Genomic DNA, 26010 nt, shown 5'->3' with positions numbered 1-26010 from the left:
GGCAATCTGTGATTTGAAACAAGCTACCTCTTCTTACTACAGATTTAGAAGACAATGCAATTTTTTGAAGTGTTTCATCTTTTTAGAAAGAACTACCTTATTTAAGAAACTAGTGTTTAGAAAACTAGTATTTAATTAAACTCAGCCACTATGGTTTTAACAAGAAACTGTTGACTGCGTTGCACCTAAAGACAAACAATTAGTGACTGGGAGCTTATGCTTTATCAAAGTAAGTTTAGAAATAGACAAAATTTGCAGAGTTAGCTGATTTTGCCTGACATCCACAAATGCTCTTCCAGTCTTCCCTGGCTGCCTACAATGAGATCAGATGTAATTTAGTATGAGTTAGGTGCTGGTGAAGTAAAAACAGCCAAATGTACTTGTATTTGTAAGCAGTGTCCATCAAAATGCTCCAGGAATGGCTAGATTTGAGTAAATGCTGAGCTTTCTGTAGACAGTTCCTAAATGCTCACTGAATTAGTGGTACCAGATACAGTCCAGAGAAATCTTGCTTTACTCAGGTATGCAGGTTTTAATTTAATCTTAATATTCATATATTGTGTTCCTTTTACTTGCCCAAGTGTAACAGTATAATAGTTATGTAAAGCGATGCTTATATTAAGATGTTATTTTGACATACATTTTGGTGCCATATGTAAACACCAAACATGTATATAATAACCACCAGTAGTACAAGTCTCAGATCCAATTAGGATGACAAGTTTTTGTGATGTATTTTTTTTTGACAAAATGGCAATGTGAATTTAAATTTTTGCATGACTGAAATTTGTAATTGAAAGTAGCAAACACAATTAAAAGTGAGGTAACAGTGGATTTGTTGCCTGACTACTTTACTAATGATTGCTTTAATATACCATTCACATGTTAATGATGCTATCAATTATTTTACTGTAAATTAGCTATTGTGAGTTTGAGGTCTTTTTGCAATGTCTGTGTTAGGTTACAGGACCATAAATCAAGCTCCTATCTCTTTTTACATCCATAACCATAACATATGGCTTTTATTAGAAAATGTTAAGTGTCTTATAATGTCTTCTTAATGGACAGTGTGTGCATGTGTTGATGATGAAAGCCATCTTCCTTCATGCAAATTATTAATGCATATGGCCTATGTCTCCATAGATACAAGTTAAAGAATCATATTTAACCCATGAAATATTCAGTATACACTTCAACTCTGCCCAGAATTCATATTTCTGTAGTTTAACAATCTTTTAAGGAAAGAACAAGTTAGAGGTAAATCAGGGCTTGAATTCTACCAGGTATGCACATGTAATTGTGAATAAACGGTATAACATCCACTGCAAAAAAAAAAAAAAAAACCAAACCCAAATCACTTTAAAAATGCCTATTCCTAGATGAAAATACCCATAGAGAATTAGAAAATGGAATTTATATCCTCCTAGAATTCCAGCTTGTATATCACAAAGACTCTTAATATTGGTTATAGATTTTGTCCTCCGACCTAAAATATCATAATGCTTCTAAGCGAAAGGGTGTTTTAGCCTCTGTTTGTATCCTTTTCACTGGGACAGCATTACCCATTTGGCTTTTGGACCATTCCACAAAATCTTGGACAAGCACGCTGCTTTGACTTGAAATGTGTTTTACCAATAGATTCCTGGGCACCAGAGAGATCTGCTATTCAAATCAATGCCTGCTAACGTTGGGCTTGATTAAAGGAAGCTAACTAAGCCTTTTGAAGGATACCCTCCAGCCTTCCCTCTCCATTTCCATGTTCCCTTGGTAGAAATCAGGGATTTGAAAGCTGCAATTCAACAGCATCATCCTTTCATCTCGTGGTAAATATTTTATTATTCCTTTATCCTCCATGCAGTTTAAAGGAATTCATTTAAAATATTAACTTCTTTGTTCAGGGAGGAAATCTCCAAAGGGTATGTAAACAAGAATCTTTAGAAATGCACCAAGATATAACTCCAGGCTCTGCTCCAGCTTTCCCCATTCATTCAGTCTGCAGACCTGGCGGCTCCCTGCTGGAGATCTCTGCTCAGACCAAAAGTCTCCAGCAGCTGCTGTTCCACCACCTATTCATACACGACCAGCTCCCCTGTCCCTGCTCCCTGCATTTCCACTTCTCTTTCCTCCATCCGTCCAATTTGCTCCCTAATCTGTTCTCACTTCTTTGATCCTCCTCAGGAACACTGATCATCCTCCCACACCAAAGCACCACTCATCCCTCCCGAGGGCTGGCAGCAATTATGCTGTAACAAAGGTACATTTAAGAGAGGAGTAAATCCTATCCAAACCAGTTTCTTTGTGAAGGCATTATCCTTCATCTGTTTTCCTGCTGATCAATATGGGTATCTTGGGGGTTAATCCTGCTGTTGTTCCTGAAGTAAATGTTTTCTTTACTTTTGACTTCAGGAGCAGCATAAGGCCCTAATTAATGTAATTATCCTCCTATGTAATAGTATGAAAGGTCCTTACTTAGAGGAGTCGGATGACTGTTTAAGACCATCTTTATCTACAGCTACGCTGTGAACTGCACCAGTGTGCGTTCCCTTTCCAAAACAACCGCAGGCACCAGGAGGGGAGGAGTTGTCCTTCAGTAGCCAGGCAAGAAACCTGTCAAACACAGTGTCCCTTCTACATGAATGAACCCTCTCCTCTGATTAATACTTTGCATTTCCCACAAGGGAAAAGACAGAGTGAGGAGGTAAGTGAGCAACTGAATTACCCATTCTCAGAGAGGCATGATCATAAATATTTAACATGGCACGTATGAGAAAAGAGAAAGGAACAGGCTCCCTTTCCAGTCCAGGCTGAGAAACTCTCCAAATCCCCTGGTCCCACAGGGACTGCCTGCTCCTGTGATCCTTTCTCCATCTCATAAAGGGAAAAGAGCTGTTAGCTCATAAGAGGGCTGGACAAGGTGTCTCTACTGGGGGATGACTGACTGACTGTAAAAATCTGTGCATGGAGGGAAATTACCTGGTATAACGGAGATCTCCCTGGCCCGTGAATGGGAACCTGCCCCCAGCTGTGGGTTTTTAGGAGCCTGTTAGAAAATAAGGGTCGCTGGAAGCCTGCGTACGAGTACACGAGCTCATGCCTTGGTGTCCACTCGTGCCCCATGCATGGGGCCCGCTTGAGAGCATGGGTTATGTCCCCACGGCCCGTGCGTGATTTTTGTATGGCTACACACATGGATGGCTGCTCTGCTCTGACAGCGGAGATAACCCTGATGGTGCTGGGAGGAAGTGGGACTGAAAGGAGGTTTGAGTGTTTTGATGAGGGTGCTGATTGCATCGCTTACCCTTGCATATCTGGAGGAGTAGGGATCCTCAAAGAGCGCCCAGATGCGGGGCTGCCACCGTCTCCAGAAGCCCCCAGACCTGCCATCTGGGGAGTCACTAAGTGCTAGGCGTTTTGTCATCTCCAGCTCCTCTTCACCATCACCAGAGTCTCCGGTGCCATCTATGTCTCCGTCCTCGGCACTGCTATCCAGGGGTGCCCCACCAAAGCTGTCCAGAGCCTCTTCGGCGTCGCGGTGCTGCCGGTAGGTCATCCAACAGCAGGGCTCCACATCGGTCTCATCGATGCCCCAGAAGGCCAGCTCCTCCTCATACAGGGGCCCGCACACGTCCGCGGGGCAGTGCAGCTTGCCAGTGCGGTAGTAATTCAGGATGTGGGCAAAGACGCCCGGGTGCCGGTCAAAGAAAAACTCATCCGTGCGGGGGTCATAGTCGAAGTGGCTGTGGGCATCGGGTTCGGCGATCCAGGCCAGCCGAGTGCCGGGCAGGGTGCGTAGGGTGCTGCGGTAAGTCTGGTGCCTAGTCCCTCCCACGTTGATCACAATGCGGTCGCTCTCATCGCCCTGGCCCATCTCGTCTCTTATTAGGCATGTCGCAGACTCATCCAAGCAAGCACGGCAGGCAGCAAGCCCGTAAGGGGACGGCTGCTCGGCGGCAGTCGGTGCCTAACCCGAGCCCCGATCCAGGCCCGCGGGGGCGAAGGGCCCCGGCCAGCTCTGCTCCCCGGGGGCCGCTCCGAGGGGAAGCCGGTGCCGCTGGGTCCCGGCGCTGCACCGCCTTCGTCTCAAGTCAGACACTCGGGGGCCGTGGTAGCTGCAGCCGCGGCGGAGGGGCAGGGGCAGGGGGGGCCATGCTCCGGGAGCGCGGGCGCTGCGGTGCCGGGGCGCAGGGACGTGCCGGAGGGGGAGGGCCCTTCCCTGGTTGGACGTGGCCAAAAGCACAAAAAAAAAAAAAAAAAAAAAAAAAGAAAAAGGGGGGGGGAAATAAAAAGGGAGAAAAATCGCGGCACCGGCGCTGCCCGCAGGTGCTCCGGGCGCGGGGCTGCAGGGCGCCGGGCAGGAGGCGGAGGTGGGCGCCGGTGCCGCCTGCAGCCCCCGCGGGGGTACGGCGAGCTGTGCCCGCGCCCTGCCCGCCGGTGCTGAAGGGACAGCGCCGCGCACCGCCCTCCCGCCGCGCCGCCTCCGCCCCTGCGGCCGGCCGGGTTGAGCGCGCTGCCGGTGCGGGCGGCGGGGACCCGCGGCGCCGCCGCTCCTGCCGCTGCCGCCGCTCCTGCTCCTGCTCCTGCTCCTGCTCCTGCTCCTGCTCCTGCTCCTGCTCCTGCTCCTGCCGCTGCCGCCGCCGCTGCCGGGCGGCTCGGTGCAGCCCGCCCGCGAGCCGGACAGCGCCGCGCAGGCGCGCTGCTCCCGCCGCGCCGCCGCTCTCCGGGTCCTAGCGCCGGCCGCGCTCCGAGGGCGCCGTCCCCGGCTCCCGCCGCCCCGACCCCCTCGGTTCCCCGGGCGCCACGTCGCGTACTTCCTTACCGGTGCCGGGACAGGGCTGCCTGCTCCGGTGCCCCTGGCTGGAGGAAGAGCGCCCTCACCCGCCGCTCACGGCCCGAGTAACCGGCCGCGCTCTCAGCGGCGCGATGGTCGCACTGAGGATCCCCTCGGGAAGCGTTGGGCCTTCTGCTGCTGCCCCGCGCTGCTCTGAGTGACCCTCTCTGGCGCCGGGTCGGGGCTGTTCTCGTCCTTCGTGGACCCGACTCCCTGAAGGGCAAAGAGGCAAAATTCAAGATCTCCCCAGGCATGAATTTCTCACGTCGTGAGCAGGGATGCGCGGGGTTTGCGTTTCCTACGGCATCGCACCTTTACGTGGTCCCTCACGCCTGCTCTGTTTCTCTGTCTTTTCTTCTGTTTGTCTACTGTTCGCTTGTTTCTTCCCTAAAGCCTGGGTTGGTAGGAGGCTGCGAAACAACAATTCGCGTTGTTTATTCTTTTTTATTCTCATTAATTTGCGAAGAATGCCAAGGGAAGTTTCACATCCACAAAAAGGACAGTTCCTGCCCTGTGAGGAGCTTGAAGAACAGCAGGGAGATGGTTGTGTGGAAGGGAAGTAACAGAGGTATGTAGACATGCTCTGTATTTTGTTTTATTTGCTGCCAGTATCCAAGGAGGAGTGGGCTGATGAGAGAGCCTGGAAAGCTGAGCTGAGTCATGGGAGGTCGCGTCATGATGAGGGCATGAAGTGGAGAAATACATGATTGAGGGATATATGGTTGAGGAATGCTGCTGGAGTGCAGCAGTGGTAGGGACAACACGATGCTCAACAGAAGCGGGTAGACTGGGGGAACGCAGTGAGGTTGAGCCTTGAAGGAGGACAGAGATTTGGATGTGCTGGAACAGCAGTTGAAGAACAAGTGGAGTGCTGCCAAGGAGCAAGTGGTGTGGTCAGCTTTGTGAGAGGAGGTGTTTGGCCATCCACAGCTTCCTTGGGTTGCAAAGGAGCATTGCGTATGTTTGGGATGCAGAGAAGAGAACTTTGCAATAGTTGTGGTAGGATATACCAAAGAGGCCTAAACAGCAGATTTGTCTGTGAAAATGGTAACAGATTGGTCTTGAAGCTGGTGGGGTAGAAGGAAGGCCCAGGAGCTGGGTGCTATTGTGTGTGACGTGCGGGAAAACGGAGGGAAGATAGTGGAAATGGGGGGTACGTTACTGCTATCAGCAGTGAAAGAGAAAAGGGAAAGTGAGGCTAAACCAAGGCAACCCAGCCCTTCAGCTAGCATAAACTGATGACAAAATCTCCAGGAAGAGATTGCAGGCAGCCACTTGAGCATTGGGACTGAATAGAGGGAGAAACGCTGATGACAGAGGGAGAAATCTGAGACTCGCAAGCACAGAAATGCTCTCTAAAATCCTTAAGAACTGCCAGACAGAGGGCACAAAGGGAGAAGAGTGCAGGTCTGCGAACCCAAGCCTGGCATTAAGAAAGAAAAAGAGGATGATGACTCATTGATGGAAATAATACAGGTGACAATTATTTTGTAATCATAGTAAGTCAGTACTTTTGATAATAGCAGATCTGGGGATCAATGGGAAAAGGCCGTAGGGTAGTTTCTGAGAGTTACGGAGGCTGAGGAAGGTAGGTGACCCGGGAACAAGGTTTAAGAACCTGTGAATCCCAGGCCAGTGGGTTCTTCTGGTCACATCCACAACTGCAGAGGCTCTTTCCCAGCTCATTAGCTCCTGCCTTCCATGTTACCTTATCAGTGATTCCTCTTTAGGAATTTCAGTGTTGAGATCTAAGGTGACTGTGGGGATGAAAGGGATATCTTGCAGCTTCTGTCGTTTCAGTTTCCCTTCTTGTCTGGGTATCTGCAGGAGGGTGGTACAGGACCTTAGAAGTTATCTGAAAGTATGTGTTAAAAAATGGAAAGCTTGTTTAAAGATAGTTTTCAGGGACTCGGGTGGGGAGGCCACACTGAAGTGACCTGCAAGGTTTCTTTGAAGATACTAAGGCTGTAATTGATAAAGGAGCATTGGTAGACACGGAAGAATTGGATATTTCAAAAGACATGTGAGAGGGCCCCAAATCAGAGATTGACGAGGAGAGGAGAGCTGGGAGATCTGGAGCGAGATAGCTGCTGAAATGGAAAGTGGTCTTAGAAATATAAATTGGAAAATGAAGTTTATACCTTATTTTGATGTGGAAAATGAAAGATAACATCATGTTTGATGCTTATATTGAAGTTTGAGAGGGAAAGTATTAGAAAATGGTATCTTTATTAAACAAGGATCGTGGCACAAAATGCCTGCATATTAAGGCACAAAGGCTTTGCTTTGCACTGTAGATTATAGCATGATTTGCGTTTGTTAGTGACAGCTGATACCACCAGGTAGGTAGTTGCTGATTTACACAAAATGAACGTTTTAAATTAGTCCAGCAGGTGCTGTTATCAGCAAAGTTTTGCTTTAAGCCTGCCATATAGTGATATAAAATTTTGGTTTAATTAAAAAAAATAATTTTCCATAATTGGAAAAGTTTGGACTATGATAGACAAAACAAACCAAATCATTTTCAAATATCCAGTTTGCAGACAAAAAAATTCCATGGAAGTTTGGTTAATCCCAACCTGTATAGTGGCACTTCTGCCCCCCTAGTCCCACTGAAAAATAACAGTATTATAAATATTTTTTATTCTGGTTTATATTTGACATCTTTAAAGATTCTTTTTGGCTGCAGAATAACTGCCTATGCAGACTTGATATCTCAGACTAGAAGGCTCCATCTTCAGGTGCTGGGATGCTGAAGGATCTCCCCTCGCTCTGCAAAGACTTCCAAGGCTATAATGAGATTCTGTAATCCCCTGCGTACATGAGATGAACATATGAATGAATTTGCCACAGTTAGACATACCCACATTCAGTCTTTTCGGTTTCAAAATAGCTGCGTGTCTCCTCTATGCCTTTAGACTTGCCTTAGAGACAACACAGTAATTTGCAGAAGCAGGATCATGCATTTGGTCACTCATATAATGCTATTGACTTCAGTGGGGTTAAAGAATGAATGAAATGAATGAATGAGTGAAAGTTTAGGTCCCTTGTCAATGAACTGAGAGCAGTCCTCTCTATACTTCACTGCTGGGTGTCTTCTCTACGCTGGAAAGAGAAGTTAGGCAGGGAGGGCTTAATGTGAAGGTGGATGTGTACATCCAGGAATTACCTAGTTTTTCTGTAATATCTCTTGTTATTTTAAGCTAAATGAGTAATTAACCTTACTAAGTTTTACTTGCTAAAAAGAACTAAATCAACTTTAATAGTGCTGGGAGACCTCTGTGGGAGGCATGGAGTCGGTAGGTTGTTTGAAAAAGGATTCTGATACGGCAGCAGCAGCAGGTAACGTTACCAGAAATTCTTAAAATGCATTAAAAGACATTAGCCTTGGAATTACATTTTGTTTCCTGAGCTGATTCTCATAACTGGTGAGAGATTTTGATGATTATCTACCTTGAGCTGGGGCTGATCAAAACCTGGCACAAGTGGGGAAAATAAGCTGTAGAGTTTCGAAAGGCCTTTCTAAAGGCCTCCCTTGTGGGAACCTTCTGAAAGGCCAGTTGTACGGCTGCTACCCAGGAGAGTATTATACGCGCTTTCAGCAGTCCTGTTAAAGTCCTTGGGCCTACTTATAACCTTAGCTGTTCTTCTAAATCAACATTTTTAATGATGACAGTGGAAGAATAGCTTTAAGCCATAGATCTGTTTTAGTTTTTAAAACTACTGCGTAACAGAAAAAGAGATCGAGTCCCCTTACTAATTTTATCACTTGTGTTAGGTCACCCCACTGTCTCCTGTGTTCTGATGACACAGGAGGAGTACGTCCTTCTTTCACCTCTGTATCTGGTGTCCTGGGATCACCTTTGTTGCCCTATGCTTCAGCATCCCCAGGGTAATAATACACAGTGAAAGGTAAGTTGTCTTTCAGACAGAAGTCTAAATTCTGCCTACAAAGAAAAAATTAGCTTGTGGGTTCACATGCTATTCATTTGTTAATCCCCCTGCTCTCTACTTACTGCTTTAGCTGAAAACTGCAGTGATTTCTAATCTAACTCCAAAGGAGCTTTCTTCTCAATGTGGGGGATGACTGAGCATATATTCCCCAATATTCCTAAACTTAGTAACTTATAACTTTGGAGTGAAATTTTAATTTTTTTTCTTCTTTTTATTTTTGTATGAAGACATTTTACCGCTTATGGAAGATGCTGGATTGACAGATCAAAATCGCAGAGTGTTGTATAGGCACGGAAAGCACATAGGGAAGCTTTGCTGTATGCTTTGGTGCTTTACTAGTATAACAAGAGTATCTCATTCTGCACACTTCCTTAGCCTCTTCATTCACTGAGGTTCCTAGTGAGGATACCAACAATGGTGACAGCTAACGAAGCACTCACTCCTGACATTTAAGCCTACCTAGTCTGAGTTCATCACACAGTTTATATTCAAAGAAAAGGGTCATTATGGAAAACTTGTTGATCGATTCTAATAAAGGCAACAATATAAAGAGGGAAAAGAGGTGTTCAGAGAACCTGTGACTTTGTGTGCAACTATGAATACAACTGGAGAGCACATTCAAAATGTTTTAAAGCTGGAGGAAGCTGAGAGGGAGAGATTTATTTGTAAGAGTTATAATCTCAAAACAAAAGGCAGCCAGGGCTGGAAGACCAGTTTTGCAATGCTTGAATGCTTTAATTCAGTCTGTGCTCTCTTGTATTAAATTCATGACAACTCAACAGTATTTCAGTGCAGTTCTTTATCAGCTGTAGATTACATCATGCTGTGAATTGCTCTATCTGTTAGTATTGATCCTTATAAATCATTTGGTTTGAGGTCTTCAAATGGAAAGCTGTGATGCACTTCAGCATGCAGTGTACTCACTTTGTCCTTGAAACTCATTTAAAAACAAAGCAAGCTGCAATTGCATAGACGACATTACTTTTCTGAAAGGTCAGATTTACCCCTTTGAACTGTCAATAGCTGGACGAAAGCCTTCCATGGAAAGAATAAGAATGGAGGAGAAAATAGCTGGTTGGTGCTTGATGTTGACTGAGGGAGTCATAGAGGTGCTGCATGTCTGAAGAGCTGTGTAGCCCAAAGCCTGATTCAAAGTCATGCTGCATTTAATGAGAGTAGCCAGAACAGCAGAAGTTATGACTGAATGCTCGTTCCTGTACTTTCATCTAGCTAGATTTTTTCTTAATTACCTAAGTTTTGCTTGAATATGTACTTCATTTTCATCCATGTTCTTCAACTGTTGCATGGCTTTGCTGTGACTGAGTGTGAGCTGAGAAACATTTGCTGCGTGCTGCTGCTGGGTTGCATTTTGTTCTCCATCCGTTCGTACTTGGCTGTGTTTGATTGTGAGTGAAGGTTCTTTTTGTTTTGCAAAGCCCTTTAGGATCCTTCAGAAAGAGTGCTGGTGTAGAAACGTCAGTGTTGCACAGATGTGTATCAAACTGTGAGATAAATGGAAGTTGCTCTGGAAAAAAAATGGAAGTAATATTGTGATATGTTAGAGATCATCATTGGTCTTTACCCACTCCATTAACTAAGAGAAACTCCCACCTGAATCCATTCGGTTTTGCTGAAAATTTATGGGAGATGGAACTGAGTAAATATGACAACCGGGATGGTGTACACGAGCAAGGCGAGGTGGTGGGAGCAGTGTTCTGCTTCTTGCTAAAGGACTAGGGAGGTTTCCAAACTGCCTTTCCTGCAGGGAAAGAGAAGATGGCTCCTTCCTGGCAAGAGGGGCAGTAAGCACTGCAAACAGCTGTTGTGTTGGCTGTCTTACACCCAGCTCCTGCTTGAATCCAGCACGTAGCCGGACTGGGTTAGGCACTGTGCTTCTCCGGGAGCACATGTATTGATCTGAAACAGTGTGAGTTTCTAGACGTACTTTAGTCAAGGCTGTAGTAAAAGTGTCAGGATTTGTCTTTGATGAGGCATTCCCCAAACCAGAAATAATTGTTCCTCAAGAAATCATGGGGCTAAATCACAGCAAAATCTACTTTAGGTAACTGAAATTAGGCATACAGCTTGGCTAATGCGCCGCTTCCTACAATGTGTAGTTATAGGAAGGGTATAGATTTGTCTCGTCTTCTTCGTGCTGATCTAGGTGTGATCCAGCAAAACAAGCGGCTGGTGACAAAGAAAATTCAGCTTACACCGTTAGAAGATTCATGTCAACACATAACAAAAACATGCTTATGGAAGCTGCTAAATATGTGTTACTATGAGCTGAGTGCAGTCATCCTGAAGGCTCTAAATCTAGGTTTCTAAGAGAGTAAACAAGCGCACATAGATCTGAACTCTTTGGCTCCTACCATGTACTATAACTAGAGTTGCAGAAATGGCTAGTGATATGGCTTTATTTTATTAGATGATTTGTTTTGGAGAGTCCTAAAAGGCCCTTGACTTTCTGAGACTGGCCTAGTCAGCTTTTTCTGAAAACAAAACTCTACTAATGCTGTCACTACATTTTTAAAATCTCAGCCAATTTGCAGGTGCATGAACATAGCAACAGACACAAACACACAGATACAGACATATGTATTTCACATATACTATATACAGAATACAGAGCAGGAGGGTGCTAGTCTTTTCTTGAACAAGGCATGCAGTTCTCAGTGCCTCAAGTACATCTTTTTCATTTAACCACAAAAAAAATTAGTATCTGTTTCTGACTGAGGAGTATAGAACATGCTCCATTTTATACAATATATATGCTCACCTATCAGCTGACTATTTCTATAATACATCAAAATAATTAGAACATTTCTTTTTTTTTTTTTTTAACTGAAGTGAGAACTTTATTTTTATTGAATGATTCACTTTCCACAACTATTACTTCTCCAGCCTACTCTGAGTTTGCAGTAGTGACTGAAATGTTCTCAGACGAGCAGATGGGAAAATGGCCTGTAAATCTTTATTGTTATAAATGGTTTGTAAAACTTTGGGTGTTGAAAGGTAAGAGTAGTTCAAATAAATCTCAACAATGCTGACTCAAAGGTTTAAAGCATTGCTTAAATCCCTTGATTAACCCAGCTTCTCAATATTTGACATGAATCAATAACTCTGAGATGTCTTTGCTGTTCTCTAGCTTTGTAAATATTTACGCAGCCAGTCCCATGAAATATGACATTTAATCCTGTTGAAGTAATTCTTTGTATGCTGCATATGAAGAGATATAAAGTATACTACTTCCAGTGATGCTCGTTAAATAATTGGCACTAAGGATGAAATCTGCTGCGTTTCTTTTGTAAATAACCAAGATTTATACAATGTAAGTGTGAGTGAATGGAAAGCAAAATCCACCTTCTGTCGCAAATCTTGGGCCAGCTGCTGGGAATGCAGCTTTCCTGATCCTGGCTTGTGCCTGAGCCTGTAGCTCAGCATTAACAGCAGCCTTTTGTTCCAGATAAATGAGGTGCTGAGAGCTAGATCAGGGCAAATAGTGGAAAGATGGCACCTCTATTAGCTTGTCCTCAGCCTTCCCTTTCTGGGATGTACTATAATGGTCCGTGCACTCCAGGGAAGAGGAAGATGCTCTACCCAGTTTCCAGGACCGGGGAAAGCCTTCTGTAGGAATCTCAGTGCGAAAGGGTTGTACCAGTCCTCCAGATCATGGCTGGGATTCCTGCTAACATATAAGACTTGCAACAGGTTTGTATTTAAATGGTTTCGCTTATGAAGCACAGTGATATGCTTGTTCCTAAGACACTGCGCTTTTAGTCATTGTTTACTGTTTCAGTCTGATTCATCTGTGGATTCTGCCAGGTTTTGCAGTTGTACTCCTTGCCTCGACGTATTCCAGAAGAAGAAGGGGTTGGGGAATAACAAGGAAGCAGAGAAAGCTCACAGTAGCACAAGATGTTCAGAGCCGGCCAACAAGAAACCAGAAGTGGATCTTCCTGCAGATATGCTCCGTTCTCATGCAAAATTGGACCTTTCTGTGCTCCTAGGATGGATTCCTATCCTATAAGAGAGCCTACAATAGCATGTTTACTGGCTTTCCTATGAAAGGATGAGAGAAAAGGGGTGCACAGTTCTCAAATCCATAATAAAGGCCTTCTTTCTATGGAATTTTTCAGACTGTAATCAAAAATTAAATACATTTCTACAGGTTCTTTTAAAATTATTCTCTAGCTTATAGGTATCCTGCCTGTTAAAAAGTGGAGAAAAAGATTGCGTTCTCTGTTATATATTTAGAAGTATTTTAGCTTCTTATTTGCTTTATCACACCAAACCCCTTAAGAACCCTTCAGTATATGAAAAGGTCTTCATGCAGAAGTACTGCAGTGGTGCTGGGCTTCTGTAGCCCAGGTTGACCACTGTATAATCCAGGCAGAGAGATGTATGCTCAAAAGAACAGTGCACCACAGAAAAGGTGATGTGGGAAGTCAATGAAATTACTGTCAGTTTTCCTGAGTGTATGCTTATTGCAGCCCTTAGGAGATGGTTTTGCCTGTGTTTTTGCCTATATATCCACAAATACATATAATTCTGGTTGGGACAAAACCCAGATGATTGCATTTGAATTGCTAATGGGTTCTTCTTCAGCTTTGTTTCCATGTTACGTTACATTGCTTGTCTTACTGACTATTTCTCCCCTCCCAAGCTAAGACTGAGTAGGATCTGCAGAACGTCGCTTATATTTAGGGATGTACTTTGAGGTACTTTGGAAGAAAACAAATGATGTTTATGCACAAAGGTTTGCATTTTCAGCCACACCTGTTCAAAGGCCCAGGAGATTTGAAGAGGATTTGGTCCAGCTGGAAATCAGGCTACAGGTGATATAGCAAAATATGAATTAAAACTTTCAGAGCTGAAAATATAAAACTAATTGTCTTGGTTAAGAAAAAGTAAAATCTTTTAATTCACTCTGGCCAATTAATGTTAGTCTTTAGATAGGAAGTTAACAAGTACATAAATAGCAATGGGACAAATTAATAGAGGAGCCTTATGTGCATAGACATCTACTCAGCCAACCAAAGTTCCTAAAGGTTCAGCTGCAAGTCTGGAAATGTAACCACTGGTGTCTAAAATAGAAGACATGGAAACGGATGTTATTTTTGAAATTTTTTTCTCTTTTTACATCGTGTGGTTTACCACAAAAACAAACCAAAAAAAGCCACAGGTAATGGTCATGGTGTGCTTGGAGGGCATATGCCTTCACTCACCACAAAGCAAAGACATGTCAAAGATATGTCGCTTCAGCTACAAAACATACGTGCAAGAATCACTAAATACCTAGCAGCTGTGAGGATTAAGTGATCTGATCAATCTTTTCTGTATCTCTTTTTAATAATAATTGCTCGTACTTAAAAGAGAGAATAACGTTTCGTCATCCACATCTGAGGAATAGCTTTCTTTTTGCCTTTGATGCACAGCAGAACTCAGAATTCTTACTGCAAAAAGAGGCTGGAGAGCAGACGAGGCGAAATGACAGATTCAGGTAAAACATGAGCAGCCAGCTCACAACGAGCAAGTTCAGTGCGTGCCAACCTTCCTGCTCTTCCCTAGGGACTGGGCAGGACTGGTCAAGAAGGAGCAGGTGGAAACAGCTGCCAACAGATGAGTACTGGAAAGGATTTAAGCCACTGTACTTGCTGGAACTTGGGGATTTGTGACGGCCTGAGCTTACCCAATGACAGGTATCTAAGATTTTGAACCAGCTATCAGTCAGTTCTTAGCTATGAGAACCAGAAAAAGACTGTTGTGGAACAAAAGACATGTACAGGGCATGCTCTGAACAAGCCACCAGAGCTTATTTCTCAGACAAGTCCTATGGTGAGAGGAATCTTTAAGCTGTGGTTGCTCATAGGATTATGAGGTTGCTTATAGGATTTATAAGGATAAAAGAACACTGCTAATGCATTTTTCGTGAATATGTCTGTCCCATAATTCATTCACTCAAAACGGTGGTTTCTCTTGACCTTGAGCTAAGATTTAACAGGTAAGGAGAAGATAAATTTAGGAAATCCAGTGACGCAATGATGATACTTCTATGTCTTCTTGCGTATTTTCTAGCATACCATGAAGAATAATAAATGGCAAAAACTAAAGTGTCCTTGGCAAACAAACAAACAAAATAGCACCCTGTGATATTTTTACCTTTGCTTCCCCTCACCACACACACTGATTACTCCCACAGAGCTTGAAATATTAACCCAGCATGTTAATTTATTTCTTCCAGAGTTGCCCCAGCCATTGGATTTAACGTCTCTCTTGGAAGTACTTCAAACCAAATGGTTGGCTCCATCTCCAGCTTTGTTAATTAGGCACATTACTTTGTTGCTTTTTTCATATCGTTTAATGTAATTGGCATTTGTGAAGCTTTTGAAAGGCATGTTTGGGACTAGATTTTGTGCAGCTGGCTCTAAACTGCAAGCTGCTTCAAGTGTCTAGTTCTGTAGAGGACAGCCTTCGAGAGCATAGAGCATGTATGCTCAGCACATACCGTGCTTCCTTTCCAAAAGGAACAAAGTGACCAGTATGACACATGCTCCTCCCTGCATACATTTGTATTTCTATGGTATTATATCTGTAATGGGAGCATTACGTGCCCCGTTTGAAGAACAGGACTCCCTCTACAAGCTTTGTATAAATGCTTTGCTCTAAGATGGTCTTCATCCTAACCACCTTTAGGAAACTCATAGGGATACCTTGCCATATAGGCACAAAAGCATGTGGTTTTTCACATAGAAGTGCATCTTTGCAAGCCATGAATCGCTGTGGTAATTCCAACAGGTAAGGGTGCCAATACTGTGTCAACTGCCAATAAGACTGATGAATTAATCTCATTAATTTCAGTTGTCTTGGTGTGAAATGATACTCTATACCTGAACTGAGGAAGAGTTAGATATAAAAGTTTAGGAAAAAATATGTATGCACTAAAGAAATGATGTCCAAGTCCTCTTTTTCATAGAAATGCTGCCCTCCAGTGGTCTGGAAAAAAAAGCACACATCGCTTATTGATTGCAATAATGCAGTTTCCACTTACACTGCAGCAAGTAGCAATCAAAGGTACCTCTTAGTGTGACAGTCACATGGACAGTCTAGGCTCCAGCCTCAGGAAACCCACAGCTGGCATAAGACCAAGGAAAGACATTCGTAACAAAAAGGTATTGCTTTGCCAGTACAGGCCCACTGACCCTCTTCTGTAAACAACCAACTAAAAATAAAAATTCTTTCTCACAAATGGCAGGATCGTAATAGTCTGCCCCACAGTGGCAGTCAAAACCCCTGACTTCAAACAGAACCACATGTAAGAAAATGGTCACAAGTTGGACGAGCAGGTCTCGCAGGACATTTGTTCCCAAATGCGATGAATTGTCACTGAAAAAACCCAGCCTGTCCCGACAGTCAGTCAGACACAGAGTTCTGCACACAGTGGTTGTCAGTGAACCACGAGGATCCTTCTGTCCTCACAGAGCATGAATCCCAAGCCACAGACAAAATACAAGTTCTCCAGGTTTTGTCTTTCAGTCATGGCAGCCAAGCGCATTTGTTTTAGGATTCAGAAATAAAGCATCAATGTGAAAGGAAGGAATGTTGTACGGCCAAAGTATAAGGTAGATGATCTTTAGGTATGTTGCCTCTACGCTTGCTTACCTTTCCCTTGCGTGGCTTCAAATGGTCTTTCCAAATGTGCAAGACTGTTCCTCAGCTTGTCTTGTTCTACACTTACATGTTAGGTGGGGGTTACTGTGCATGTCGAGATGGTTTGCGCCCCACTGAGGGACTTGGCCACCAGAGAGTTGCATCGTGGTCCTGCTGTCATCTCCTGTGGCTTTGCATCTGCCCCACCTGCCTTCTGGTAAGCAACCTATCCCCCTGGCCCATTGCTTGCAGCTAAGGCCATACAATGCCTTCAAAGGCCTTCCATTTTCTCTCTCCTTTTGTCTTTCTTTTTTACTTAAAACAAAGAAAAACAGAGTGGTACCCCAAAATTTGTGCAGTAATAAAAACCCCCATACTATTCCTACAATGGTCCTCTCTGTTTCTGTAGAAGTCTCTTGGTAGGGAAGAGCCTGGCTTTTCCAACATATTTTTCCTGCTGTTTGTAGTGTATGGGGCTCCAGGTGCTGACTGAAGACCGTGAATATTTTTGCTGTTTCCCCACCAACAAATTTTCCATTATGAAAAGATGAGAGAGCAGAACATTGAATTCACCGAGAGGATTTCAGAAAGAAATGCAATTTATGTCTTATCCAGCAGATGCTGCTGTTGGACCAAAAAACGGCTCAAGGTCAGTTCGGGTGACGGGAGAACTGTGTTTCAGAGGGTTTCAACGGTTCCAGGATTTTATCCAGCATTTCCAGATCCGGTCCCTTGAGACTGGGAGATCCCCTTTTACAGCCATGGACTTGCACCACTAGGTGACTGTGCTGAGGCACAGGCCTCTGGGTGAATCTGACTCCAAGCAGAAAGCCAACATCCCAACCACGATCACAACCTCCCTCCATCTTCTGATTAAGTGGGTTATCGTCTGTCAGAGTTTTTAATAAATTTTTTATAAATAGTGGAAAGCTTCACTTCATATACAGTATTTGCCTCCCTAGTGATGAATGTGGGATTATTTATCGAGTCTTACATAAAATAGCACACTTGATGCTGCTAAGATGCATGTAGAAGATAAAAGTTATTGATGTTTTAGAAAGAAAATGCGAGTTCAGTGCCGTGCCAGCTGTATCGTTGGGAAAACCCTGAGGTTTTCTATCGCCCTGTGGTTACAGGATAGGTCAGTTTTCACTATGAAGCTTACAATGTTAAGGTCTTTATTCAGAAGTGTCTGTGTATGCAAAAGGTAGATTTCTGGGCCCACACAGAGATTTCTGGGTTCCTTCTACTGGCCCAGGTGGCTTTATGCCAGACATGTTCTAATTCCTGGTGGGACCTGGATGGGAAAGGACTATCTAGAGGCTCTTCTGTATTACACAGGGACCATTCTCTCCCTCATTAGCCCTGAAGTCTCGAAGATTGAAAGGAGAGCCATTGGTCTCTGCTTAATGACATTCCCACTTGTGCAACAAACCTTTTGAGAAGGGAGCGTGCTGCATAGATCAAGGAGAGAAAGTCATGACTGTTCAACAGATTTACTGGCAAACAAGTGATTTGAAAGGCTGAGGGAGGGCGAGCTGAGAAGCATTAGTAAATAGTACCTCATGAGGTACTCGGGTATGCTTCACTCCCACTGAAGTTGGAAGTTTTGCCACTGATTTCAAGGAACAAATTAATAATTTTTAAACAAAAGGGAAATATTAATTTCTTCTCATTAACATTTGGGTGGTATGAGGTACAAACCTTTGCTTGTCTGTTCACTTTTGGATGTAGTTCTTCTGAAGATGGCAATACTATTTTTATGAGTAAAATGAGCAGGTTTTGCCCTTTGCACAATTTGACCCTTTCAAATATCGCTGCAAAACACAAGCTGTAAAATGAAAACTGTTTTTCCTTCCACATGCAGTGGGGTTTTGTAAGGTCTTTATCTTAGTCATTTTAAAATGACAAGTCCTTTTAAAAGAGCAGCATCTGGTGCAAAGCAATTGCCAACTTAATATTTCTTTAATATTTTTTGATACAGATGATAACATATTTCAAAAGGAAAAAATATACCAGGAATAGTTCATATTTTTCTTTTACCTAAAATTGAGTTTTCGGTATGTGAAAAATTTCTGTAGCAGCTTTAATGATAATGTGAGAAATGGTGTATAATACTGTTACTTTTAAAAACCAGCAACTTTATTGCACTTTTTTGTGGTGAAATATTGAAAGTAGAAAAAGGATCCTCTGCATTCTCATATTTGCAAATGACCTGATGACATGTAAAATCAAAGCATTTAGCATATATGTGAGGTATAAATTTATTCCTCTTCACTTTTTCCATAGCAATAGTTTGAATAAGATAAACCAATAATATTGGTTTTGTCATGCAGCCCCAGTAGGGCTTTCTTAAGTTACCAAATCAAATCAAACATTCCTAAGATACACACTTATCTTTATATTCAAAGACAGCTACTTTCCTTTAATTATTTGTAGCTGTATGACTTTCCCTTTGGAGGTAGCGTTCCATAGGAAACATCAGACAATTCTCGTCTCTCCAGTGAAAAGCTCCAAATCCACGTTCAGGCAGGTTCCGTGCTGTCCTGCCGAGGCAGCTCAGGAAGGGAACGGTCTGGCTTGCAGTTGCCCCCAGTTTCTCCCAGGCTCTGCATGTCAGTGCAATCTGCGGGATGCAGATTTTTTTAAATCAGATGGTGTTTCTTTAGGTGCCTTGACCTGCAGAATATTGAACTGGAACCTGTGTGGTATGAACCGATGATTTCAGGCCACTGGTGTGTGTTTGTAGCCCATGCTGGAGTGTTCCTGTAGACCAAGCTAGACTGCAGTTTGTCTTGTAGGATCAGCCCTAGATGCCTAAATACACCTTCAGGAGCCCAATTTAAGAACCAAAGTTTGTAAATGTTGAGTCAGTCTTATATCTGTTCCTCAGCTCTGCTTATGTTCCCTGCTACTGTCAGAACTAAGCTAAAGCTCTGAATCAAAGTATTTCCAGCTTCGAAATATTTGCTCATAGACTGGGATATACTTCTGTCAGTAACATGCTGTCCTCTTGATGCACAGGGGAGTAGAGTAACTTCAGGCATTTGTTTTAAATATATTACCTTAGAAATAGACAGGAAGAAATTGCACAGGGAACACATTTTCCTTATTTAAGTTCAAAAATAAATATAGCTGTAACCTAAACGTGTCTTTATCAGCACTGAGACCCTTTGGCCTTACTCCAGTGGACTTTTCTCACTGACATCAATGGGAAAAAGATGGGCTCTGCCTAGGAAATCTGTGAATATTTTTTTGCTTCTTCATCCATCCATCTATTTTGGGATGTGCTAAATGCTTGTTCTCTGTTGTAACATTAACATCAGTATGTGGAAACTTGGGTTGCTAAAATAAATCAGTGAAATGCAATATACATGACTTCACATGGAACTGCATGTACATTGTTGAGCACAAGCACTCTGTGTCCGCTCTGCCGTGCCAGCTTTACAGCCAGGTACACCCTATTGTGTCCCGCAGAAGTGGGGTGCTGTAGCGAGGCAGGCATGAACTGTGTGCTGCCAGTACGTATAGGGTCTCTGTAGTTCCTGAGCTGGCCAAACGTTCTTTGGTTGCCACTCACATGACAGTAAAATCGATACTTTTACCAGCCTCAGGGTATGGGGATGGCAAGGTCCGTAGTATTTCACAAAAGCATCTTTTGATCTTTTGCGTTATGGGCCTGACTGAGTGTTTGCTGGAGGCAATGAAGATTTTAAGGTTGATGTGCGAGGCATTGGTTTGTGAGGCTCTAACTGTCTGTCTTTAGTTTTTGTAAGTTAGTGATACTGGCTTCAAACTAACCTGGGGCATTTTTCTGACCTTAGTAGAGACCCTCCTGATTTATGCTAGTATGAATTAGCACATTCTCAAGTTCATTTAATTTTTATTTTTAATGGAAAAATGAGAGGGGTAAGCTCAGCCTTTATTGGGCTGGGCTGTTTTCTGCCCACAGTGAATCAGTGGGAGACTTCTACAAAGTTGGACTTTGATGAAGGTGTTGAGGGGCCAGTCCTGCCTCAGAGTCCCCTCCGATCCGTGGGAGCCTGGCCTGCTCTGCAGAGTGGTCCTGTGCCTCGACGCCGATTTATCATCCACCATGGTCACAAGCACACAGATGAGGAACGAATCCCCGTGGCTGCTACCTTCCCTGCCCCTCTGGCTTTGGATAAGACAGCAAGCCCGGAGCACACCTCTGCCCCAGGAGGAAGGAGCAGCAAGTGTGTTGCTCTGCTCCACACAAGGCTGCTCACTCCTCTCCTCTCCATGGAGCGTTCATCTTCAAGGCCCCCATGACTAAAGGAGTGGGAGACATTCCCATGGAATTAGCTGTTCCCTCTTTCTTTTTCCTGCTTAAGAGGTAAGAGCTGCACAAATTCCCTCTTTAATAGTGACCTAAGAGAGAATACAATGACCGATCTGTCATCAAAGTATTTAGAGCTGATGACGCTATCCGTTTTGGTGGTTGGGGGGTGGTGGTGGTGGTTTTTTTCTTTTTACTGTGATTTTAAAATAAAAGCCATAAATCACAGGGATATGACAAGAAATGGGTTGTTTCACATTGTCCGTAGCTGCTGGTTATTCTTGTCCAAATGTACAGAAATGCCCTGATGGTTACTTACCAATGACAACCTGCTCAGGGCTTAACATTTTTCAGTTTCATGGCAAGCTTGCAAGGTTACACATATATACTGAATGAAACATAGCCCACTCGTTATTTTTAGAGAGGCTCTAAACAAGAAGTAAATCCCTGGAGTAGTGCTGCCAGAGATGCGTAAAGTTCAAACCCAAATTAAAACTGCCTATCTTTGGCCTAAATTCCAACCTGAACTTGAGGAAAACTGTGAGCTATACCTTGAACTTCATGACAAAAAAGTCCTTTGCAATTATTTTCTAATACCTGAGAATATGTGAACATGGTACAAACACTTGAAAATTAGAACTTGAATGAAAAATGTGAACATGTGTCCAAGAATGTGGTACCTGGTCTTGTGAGACACTGTTGTATGACTTTAAGTTTCGGTAGCTGCACTGGAATTTGGAGAGTCTAATTTATTGTGATTCCTAGTTCTAACACATCTTTGTAAGATCAAGTCCTGTAATGTAATTGTAAACTTTGGGGGGGGAAGAGAAACGTGCTTATTTACCTTACTGATCTCTCTAATAATGACCTCTGATGTGTAAGACTTGGTTTAGAAATCACCAAGATACAATATGAAGAAAGTAGGCCCCTTTTCAGCAATATATTTATGCAAAGTAGTTGAAAGCAGTGCAACTGAAGCATGTTCTTGATTTCTTTGCTGAATCAGAGCCTGTATCTTCTTCCTGCCAAGGCAGTGATCTTAATACCACTCCTAAATGCACTAGTAATTCTAGAAGCCCTAATGAAAGTCAAGATAACACCACAGATTTTATAAATAAGGGTCTTTATTTAGAATACTGTTGAAAACATTCTTGGCAACCACATCGTATAAATATATAAAGTTAAAGTTTGACACAACAAACCAAGCAATATTAAATATTTTTTAATTTTTTCCCCCTTTTTGTTTTTAATTTTTGCTTTTGTTTCTTTTTTTCTTTCTTTTCCTCTTTTTTTCCCCTTTTTTTGCAAAGCAACTCTTATTTACAATTATACAAAAAGTTTTATAAAAAATGGTCCACAACCTTATTTTGGCCAGAACAGGAGTAATAGGAAGGATCTGTCATGCCACTACTGTTGTAGATTTCTATTCTCCTCTGCATTCAAGAGCCAGGTTCCTATTCCCCAAAGCCCAGATTAAACATTGGCCATTTCACGGTATACAATTTTATCTCTAGACATATTAAATAACTTTAGTTTAACAACCAATAAATAACTAGGTGTATTTTGAAGTAATACAGGTTTGAAAAGTTATATATTTGAAGGAATTTGGAGTGATATTTTAAAACTGGAACAAGTCTTGAGAATTCTTTTCAGTCTTAGAAGGCAGGTCTTGGAGCTTGACTGAACAGAGCAATTTGTTTTCAGTGCAGTCCAGCTGGACCTGCTTTTATAGCACTTGGTAGATAGGGTTGCTGCTGCTGCTGCTGTTGCTGTTATCCTGGGGAAGTGGGGTACAGTTGGTGGGGGAAGGAATTTGGGCTCCACTATCATTCAGATTCGCTCCTTCGGGGGGGGAACAGGGACTCCCTTCAGCAACAGTTTCCACTGGAGGCAGTATAGGACATGTGGAGTTATCTGTGGAAATCCTCTCTACAATGCTTGAGAGGCAATCGAGGCTGGAAACAACAGAACTCTTCCCATGCTTTGGATCTAAAAAACAGACAAAAAGGTGATCAGTTTATCCAATGGGTACTTAACGTCAGTAGGATGTAGTTCTTTCATAAAACCCCAGTGAGTGGTTGACAGTATGCATCTGTGAGCATGTAAAGATTCAGAGGAAATTAATATTGGTGAAGTATGCCAATTATCAGAAAACAGAGATTGTAATTTGCAAAATGGAAGAGAGACCCAAGCAAAGTATGTTACTTTTGGGGCAGGGTGGATCCAAGGCTTCACTTCAGTACATAGAAAGGGAAGGGAAGATTTGAAATCGACAGTTTCTCCAGTTTGTATCAATGGTAGATAGAATTAGAAGAGTCTTCATGCAAAACATGGTTAAACACTGAAAATTAGTTGAAGAGAGGAATATATTTTTATCCAGATATTGTATTTGCAAAATAGGAAATGCAGCTGTATTATATCCCCATATTTGCAAATACATGCAGAAGAAATCCAATGCCTCTATTAGCACCAACAGCTCGCTGGCTGAGAAGGCAGGTTCCTCATTCAGCCCAGCTGGGGTCAGCTAAACAAGCGGGGACGGCAAGGGCACGGGGAAGTTTGCTACATTGACTGCCTCTGTCTCCATGTTTCACACAGCCGTTACAGCACATACTCACCATTTGGTGATTCTGTGTAGTAGCTGCTGTCATAGCTGTTTCTTCTGCGAGAGCTGCAAGGAGGCCCACTGTACTCCATCTGGAAAGGAGAACAATCTGAGTGAGGTCACTGGTTGGGGACAGCATTTACTGAAATCCCAGTTATCATCCAATTTCGTATTTCAGTCCCTAGTCTGTGCCATCATTCCAGTCCTGGCTGAAATGCCATCAAGTTGTGTTTTCTTTGAATGAGGCAGAACTTAACTTGGCTAGAAGGGGATTCGCCCCAGAATATTTTATGTGGCACCGCTGTTCCAAAGGAAAATTACCACTGTTGTTGCATTGAATGCTGTAGCTTTACAAACGAGTTGAGGTTTTCCAGCATTCTGCGCAGATACTGCCCTACACATATCTTCAATTTACAACAGGGAGACCAAGAGGGGAATGAGCCTTTTTATGATTTAATTTTTGAAGGCTTTTCCAAACATGAGTTCCTCTTAAAAAGCCTCTAGTCTACCTTTGTCCCTTTTTATTTCCTTTAGTTTCTCTTCCCATTTCCATTTTGTACAGCAAAAGCCCCAAAACATTGACCAGTATATTTGTTTCCCATACTTTAATCCACAATGAAATTACTCTTTCTGACAAAAGAAAAATCCTGTATTTTGAGGAGGGATCATTTGTGTAAATCTTCTCTCCAATTTGCCAACTATCTCATAATCGCAGATATTCAACTCAGTAATGACTATCCCCACCACAGCACAGAAAAAACATCTCAGGTCTTAAAGTGCTGTCAAGATCCCGTCCCAGACAGCTGTCCGGCACTCCCTTCACCATGTCCCACCACCCCAGAGGCAGACCAGAGTCCGAGCCTATAGTCCCAGTGAAAAGATGCGGCCATGAGACACCCTCTCTGGCACCCAACCTTCTTCTCCCCTCCCCATAACGTACAAGCAGGACTGAAAGCCTGGGGTCTCCTTCCTATTGCTGGTAAATGTCTACGGAGGGGATGAATTGAGAAGAGAAATGGAGAACCTTTTTCTTTTTCTTAAGGGTCAAGAAAAACAGCTCCTGTTGCTTAGACCCTTCTCCTGTTATCATGACGAATGGCAGGAAACAAAACCCAGACTCTTATCAGTTCCCCTGTAACCACCATGACTAAGGGGGACCTTCCTCTCTGCTCTCCTTAGAGGATTCAAAGGTAATGATACAGCAGAAGATGGAAACAGATGCCCCAGGAGCTACGGGAGCACAGGCAGGGCTCAGACCTCACCATGGCCCCAGGTACCCGTCTCAGGCAGCTTCCCAAAGTGCTCCCCCAGCAGCTCTCCCGTGGCTCCCCTGGGACACAGGGGGACCTGCCTAACGTCTCATGCCAGGGAAAAAAGCGGGTAAGAGATTCTTCTTCTTTCCCAGGGATCCTGGCACACAGGGACCCCACCTCCCTTTGCGGCTGGAACTCAAGGCATGAAAAAGGACTTCGTCTTCTGCCTGGGGAGGTATGGAAGGCAGCTGCTATAGGAAAGGCAGGAGGAGGTGACTCGCCCTGCGCAGGTTTGGACCAACAGCGTCTGGGGCACCTCAGTGGCAGGCTGTCCTCCCTGGGGCACTCACCATGCCGTCGGAGCAGTTGGAGCGGGGGCTGGAGGCATCCGATTCCCCGCTGTAGTGCTCCAGCACCGGGTAGTAAGTGTCCTCCTGCTCTCGCAGCAGCGCTTGCAGGCTCTCGATGTAGCGGATGGCGTTGCGCAGGATCTCCACCTTGGGCAGGCGCTGGTTGGGGTTGGTGGAGGTGCAGCGCTTGAGGGTCTCAAAGGCCTCATTGACCTTGCTGAGCCGCCGCCGCTCCCTCATGGTGGCAGCCTTACGGCGGTCGGCGTTGGTGGTCTTCCTCTTGCAAGCCTTGCAGGCCCACAGCAGGCAGCGGCCGGCCTGGTGGTGCCCGCTGGGCGCCCGGACGTGCTCCTCCTCGTGCGGGTGCCCGTGGTGGTGCCCGTGATGGTGCAGGTGCTCCTCAGGCTTCAGCAGGCCCCCCACGTGCACCAGCCGGGGGTCCAGGTCCTCGAAGAAGTGCATGTCCGACGTGTTGAAGCACGGGTCGTCGTAGAAGTCATCAGCGGCCGTGAAGGAGCAGAGGGAGCCCTCCGTCATCTCCATGGGGCCCAGTAAGTCCATGAGGGCGGCAGAGGAGACGGCAGCCGGGCCAGAGGGGATGAGTGAGGGGATCAGAAGAGAGGGGGCTTCGATCGGGCTGTGCAGCAGCAGGTACCGGCCAGGCGGGTGCGCGGAGCGGAGGCCCTCACGCTCTCTTGCCAGGCGAGGCCACCAGCGCTGGCTGCTGCTGCCGCCGACCCCCTCCCCAGCCGCGCCGGTCCGGGAGCGCCACTCGAGGCCGTATTTATGCCGGAGCCCCCCCGGCGCGGCGGTCGGGACGGGACGGGACGGGACGGGACGGGGCGGGGCACGACGGGGCGGGGAGGGGGCCGCGGCCGCCGGAGCCGCGGGGGGGCGGTGGGGCGCGGTGTCCGCGGGCGCGGGGCGCCGTTGCGGCGCTCGGGCTGTGGCAGAGCTAACGCCGGCCGCTGCCGCCGCTCCGCCGCGCGGCTGTCGTCTTTTTTTTTTTTTCCCTTTTTTTTCCCTTTTTTTTTTCGCTTTAAGCTGCCCGCCCTGCCCAGCCACTCAGG

The 26010-nt window shown here is 44.6% G+C and overlaps 2 protein-coding genes across 7 annotated transcripts in view; both read right to left on the bottom strand.

Annotated features, from left to right (window-relative positions):
* The window catches only part of KCNC1 (potassium voltage-gated channel subfamily C member 1), a 131666-nt gene extending 127798 nt beyond the window's left edge, over positions 1-3868 (bottom strand). For all 6 annotated transcript variants that reach the window (XM_075502263.1, XM_075502266.1, XM_075502267.1 and 3 more), the window contains exon 1: positions 3299-3868. In XM_075502263.1, the coding sequence (XP_075358378.1) occupies positions 3299-3868 (570 nt within the window). The remainder of the gene's footprint in view (positions 1-3298) is intronic.
* A 17988-nt stretch (positions 3869-21856) lies between these two features.
* MYOD1 (myogenic differentiation 1) lies at positions 21857-25691 on the bottom strand. Its single transcript, XM_075502252.1, has 3 exons — positions 24941-25691; positions 23351-23429; positions 21857-22721 (listed from the first exon to the last, which is right to left on the bottom strand). Exons 1-3 carry the CDS (start codon positions 25499-25501, stop codon positions 22459-22461), a joined length of 903 nt encoding a protein of 300 aa, XP_075358367.1. The 5' UTR covers positions 25502-25691; the 3' UTR covers positions 21857-22458.
* Between the last annotated feature and the right edge of the window lie 319 nt (positions 25692-26010).

The sequence above is a fragment of the Mycteria americana genome, chromosome 5 (genome assembly GCF_035582795.1).
Source record: "Mycteria americana isolate JAX WOST 10 ecotype Jacksonville Zoo and Gardens chromosome 5, USCA_MyAme_1.0, whole genome shotgun sequence".
NCBI classification, from domain to species: Eukaryota; Metazoa; Chordata; class Aves; order Ciconiiformes; family Ciconiidae; genus Mycteria; species Mycteria americana.
Note: the sequence above shows the minus strand (reverse complement) of the source record. Positions and strands in the feature narration are given on the sequence as shown.

Excerpts from the sequence above, each read along its gene's own strand:
- MYOD1 (XM_075502252.1), bottom strand. The coding sequence starts at position 25,501 with ATGGACTTACTGGGCCCCATGGAGATGACGGAGGGCTCCCTCTGCTCC. Across the intron at positions 23,430-24,940 it reads CCAACTGCTCCGACGGCATG|ATGGAGTACAGTGGGCCTCC; the intron begins GTGAGTGCCCCA and ends TCTCCTTTCCAG. Across the intron at positions 22,722-23,350 it reads CTACACAGAATCACCAAATG|ATCCAAAGCATGGGAAGAGT; the intron begins GTGAGTATGTGC and ends TCTGTTTTTTAG.